A 4,442-nucleotide genomic window follows, 5' to 3' on the forward strand; every position below is an offset into this window, starting at 1 on the left:
GAGGCTTTTTGAGATCTCACGACGAACATTTTTTAATGTTATTTTTTTCTCCGGTTATTTTTGTATATATAATATGAGAATTCACAATAGCTGCGTCAAAAAAAAAAAGAAAAATATTCGATGCCACCACTTATGACTTTTTCTATCAATGTGATACATTTTTTTATACTGATCAAATTTATCGACGCAGTTCATGTTCATATTATAGTCCTTAAGTACACTAGGACAAGGAATCATTGATGTGGTTCCATCCTTAGATTTTCTTTTTACCTCAACGACATCAGTAGAATTATAAAAGTTGGACAGCAAAGTAACTCCTCGTTTGTCTTTTCATTTGACGATTGAAATGTGATATTGGTCACTCTTGTTCCAGTCAATGTCACCCATAATCATATTTTTATCTAACTCTAATTTTGGCAAGTACAGGGTTATTCAAAATGATTCATCCAATTTAAAATACTTACATATATTTATATTTTATACTTAGAACAATATTTTATACATTAAATTAAAGAGAAATATGTCAAGTTTAATTAATTATACTTATAAATGTTCTATGTGAGCTCCTTTGGTCACACGAATAACATCTAGTCGGTAGTCAAATTCATTCCATACTTCTTGCAACATATCTTTTGTAATTGACTCCACCGCTGTTGTTATTCGATTTTTTCAATTCATCTAGGGTTGATGGCAATGGTGGTATATACACAGCATCTTTAACACATCCCCAAAAGAAATAATCACATGGCGTGAGATCTGGTGACCAAGGAGGCCAGCTGCAAAGTGTTAAGTCATTAATCCCATTGCGACCAATCCAACGGTTAGAGAGTGTTTCGTTTAGAAAACCACGGACATCTAAATGCCAATGCGGTGGTGCTCCGTCTTGTTGATAAATGTAGTCATCAGAATTATTGTTTAATTGTGGAAATAGCCAGGTTTGAAGCATTTCTAAATAAGAACTACCATTTACTGTGTTTTCAGTAAAAATAAAAGGGCCATAAACTAAAATCTTGGATATGGCACAGAACACATTAACTTTAGGTGAGTCACGCTCGTGTTCGATTATGGCATGAGGGTTGGTTGTACCCCATATACGAACGTTATGACGGTTTACTTTACCACTTAAGTGGAATGATGCTTCGTCACTGAAAACTAAGCGAGAAGCAAAATTTTCATCCTGCATAGCCTCCTGCATAAAAATGCTAAATTCAAGTCGTTTCAACTTATCATTGGGTTTTAAAGCCTGCAACAGTTGCAACCTGTATGGTTTCATAGTTAAACGTCGTCTTAAAACACGCCAAACAGTTGTTTGTGGAATTTCTAGTTCTCGACTTGCACGGTTGGTTGACTTACACGGACTGCGTTGAAAACTCTCTCTAATTCTTTCCACATTATCATCGGATACACGAGGTCGACCTGTGCTTTTTCCTTTGCACAAACACCCTGTTTCTTTAAACTGCTTATACCATCGACGTATACTCTGAGCAGTCGGTGCATCGATACCATAATGACGACGAAAATCGCGTTGCACAGTTATTATCGATTCACACTTCGAAAATCGCAACACACAAAACGCTTTGTGCTGTCCGGTCGACATATTTGCGGAAACTAACATATCGCCTTAAGCGATAATTTAAAAATAACGAATTAATGACATTGTAAAACTTGAGATTACCCTCTATTTCTACATAATTTGATAAGATAAAATTTATATTTAACCATTTTATAGCTATCTTAAATTGGATGAATCATTTTGAATAACCCTGTATTTTCTAATACTATTAACAGTTCCACAGCAAAAAATACCTTTTGATTTCAAATAAGCTAAAAGTGTTACACTTAAAATTATCAATGTACAAGTTATGATTTTTATGCTGTAATGGATTTTTTAGATCTTTGACGACTCGTCCTCCAAGATTTGTTTCGACAGAGTCACCTCTTTTATCAGTGTATAAATCGAAATTCCAAAGATACCCATTTTTATCAGCTAACGACCATAACTTATAGCCACTTTTAATTGGTTTTTTAGGCATGTATTGTTTTATAGTTGATCGTCCTTTGAACTTTATCATACATTCGTCAACTGCAATGATTTTATGTGGGTGGTAATATTTTTGAAAATTTTCTTGAAATTTTTTTAAAAAAGATTGAACTTTGTACAATTTATCGTAACCTGTTTTACCCCTTTTCGCCATAACCGAGTTGTCATTTAAATGTAAAGATGAGAGTAGCCAACCAAAACAATTTACAGTCATAAGAGAACTTATATAATCGTCATGTAAGTCCAAAGATGTAGACCAGTAATCCCTATAGCTTGGATAACGTTTTATACCCATTAAAATATTCATACCAAGGAAAGTCACTATTTCATTTGTATCTGTAGGAATATAATTTTTTCTAGTTTTCATTTTAATTTGGTATGCATACAGATTTGCTTGGTATACTATTAAGTCTAGTATATAATTTGAAAATTATAACTCAAAAATTGAAAATGGAGTGTGTTCAGCTTCAATATCAATCAAACTAGTTGGTCCGTCGGTGCATGTAAATTCGGGTAGAGGTTTTTGTGAAAAAATCATTATTTTTTGACCACGTAGGAATAGTAAATTTAAAACTATTATTTAATGCTAAATTTTCATCAGTATTTATCAATGCGTTTTCGGGTGGATTATTTTCGACGATATTGTTTTCTAATTCACTAGTTTGATTTATTTGCGGAAATAAGGGGCGCCGAATATTACTATTAGTATGTTAAATTTTTAAATGTGTTTGACTTTTCGAATGACGTGTTTTTATAGGACTGGGTAATAGTAAAACGTTACCTTCATCTAGATTTAAAATCTCTACCAATTCTTCGTCATTTTGATCGATTGAATCGTCAGATAAATGGTTGACTTCTATTATTTCATCATCTTTATTAGGTAAATATGTTTCATCGGCGTCAGAATCATCGTAAGAAGTATAAGTGTCACTATCGGATGGTATATCTTCGAATAAACACTCGACAATATTGTTTTCATTCATATGCACGCTCATTGTATGAAATTGACCGTATTTCCGGGGAATCTATATTTTCGGGCGAATCTGATATAGAAGATTTTGAGTTTGATCCTACAAATGTGCTAAGTACTTCTATAATTTCCGAAAATATTTTCATGGACGTAGATTTAAATTCTTTACCAATAGTATTTGATGATGGTCTTGTTTTTGGTTTGGAAAATTATGAGACTGATAATACGATTAATAATAAAACAATAAATGTAAATATTAATGAAATGGCTGATGACGAAGAAAGTTTGATTGGAATTCACAGAGATGGGTTAGTATGGAATAATGAATTTAGACATTTCAAAAGAAATAATTTATTTGTTCAACCGATAGGACCAACAGAAGATGGAAAATGAAAAGTTATTAGAACCGATTAGTGCGTTTTAAGAAATATTTCCTCAGACGTTAATTGAATATTTAGTTTACCAAACAAATTTATACGTAATACAAACACATGGAAACGACCCAAAACCAGCATTTCTTAATGAAATAAAATTATTTTTGGGGATGAATATGCTTATGGGAATAAAAAAAATGTCCTAGTTATAGAAATTATTGGAGTTCTATTTCTGAAATGCGAGATCCGTATATTTCTTCCATAATGCCTGTAAATAGGTTTGGATGATATATATCTAAATTGCATTTTAATGATAATTTTCACCAAAAAATCCTATCATGAACCAGGTTTTGACAAATTATATAAAATTTGACCTATTCTAAATATTCTTACAGCCACATTCAAATCTTGTTATAATCCTACCAGAATCCAATGAATTGACTAGTCAATGATAGCTTTCAAAGGAAGGTCTAGTATTAAACAATATATGCCTAATAAGCCAAAAAAAACGAGGTTATAAAGTATGGACAAGGGCATTTGGTTATGTTTGTCAGTTTGAAATTTACACAGGAAAAACTAATAACATAGTAGAAAAAAATTTAGGTGCTCGAGTTATTAAAGATATGGTGCGTGACTTGATTGGGAAATATTATACAGTTTATTTTGATAAAAATAATTACTTTTCTTCTTCAAGATTAATGGCTGATTTATTAGAAATGGTGTATTAGCTTGTGGTACAACAAGACCGCATAGAATTTATTTTCCCAAACATTTTTTTCTGATGATAAAATTATCGAGAGGTCAATATGAATGGCAAACCACAGTTATTGGAATTATCGCAATGAAATGGAAAGATAACAAAGGTATTCATTTTTTATCGAACTTTCATGATCCAACACAAAAAAAATCAAGTAAATAAAAAACAAAAAGATGAAATTACACAAATTATCGTTTGTCTTCAGCTAATAAAATATTATAATGCCCACATGGGGTGTGTTGATGAAGCTGATTGACGCGGACCCGTGCGGCAGCCGTTATCGAAACGGCAGTCGCCGAC

General features: G+C 32.2%; 1 protein-coding gene across 1 annotated transcript; it reads right to left on the reverse strand.

Moving 5' to 3' along the window:
- Positions 1 to 1,781: 1,781 nt before the first annotated feature.
- LOC112690411 (piggyBac transposable element-derived protein 4-like) lies at positions 1,782 to 3,036 on the reverse strand. Its single transcript, XM_025564420.1, has 2 exons — positions 2,823 to 3,036; positions 1,782 to 2,452 (listed from the first exon to the last, which is right to left on the reverse strand). The coding sequence occupies exons 1-2, from the start codon at positions 3,034 to 3,036 to the stop codon at positions 1,782 to 1,784; spliced, it is 885 nt and encodes a 294-aa protein (XP_025420205.1).
- Positions 3,037 to 4,442: the final 1,406 nt, after the last annotated feature.

This window comes from Sipha flava, unplaced genomic scaffold, assembly GCF_003268045.1.
Source record: "Sipha flava isolate LNK unplaced genomic scaffold, YSA_version1 50242_pilon_pilon, whole genome shotgun sequence".
Taxonomy (NCBI): domain Eukaryota; kingdom Metazoa; phylum Arthropoda; class Insecta; order Hemiptera; family Aphididae; genus Sipha; species Sipha flava.

Coding starts and splice junctions, on each gene's coding strand:
- LOC112690411 (XM_025564420.1), bottom strand. CDS start 3,036: ATGAGCGTGCATATGAATGAAAACAATATTGTCGAGTGTTTATTCGAA. Junction 2,453..2,822: donor GATTTTAAATCTAGATGAAG/GTAACGTTTTAC, acceptor ATTATATACTAG/ACTTAATAGTATACCAAGCA.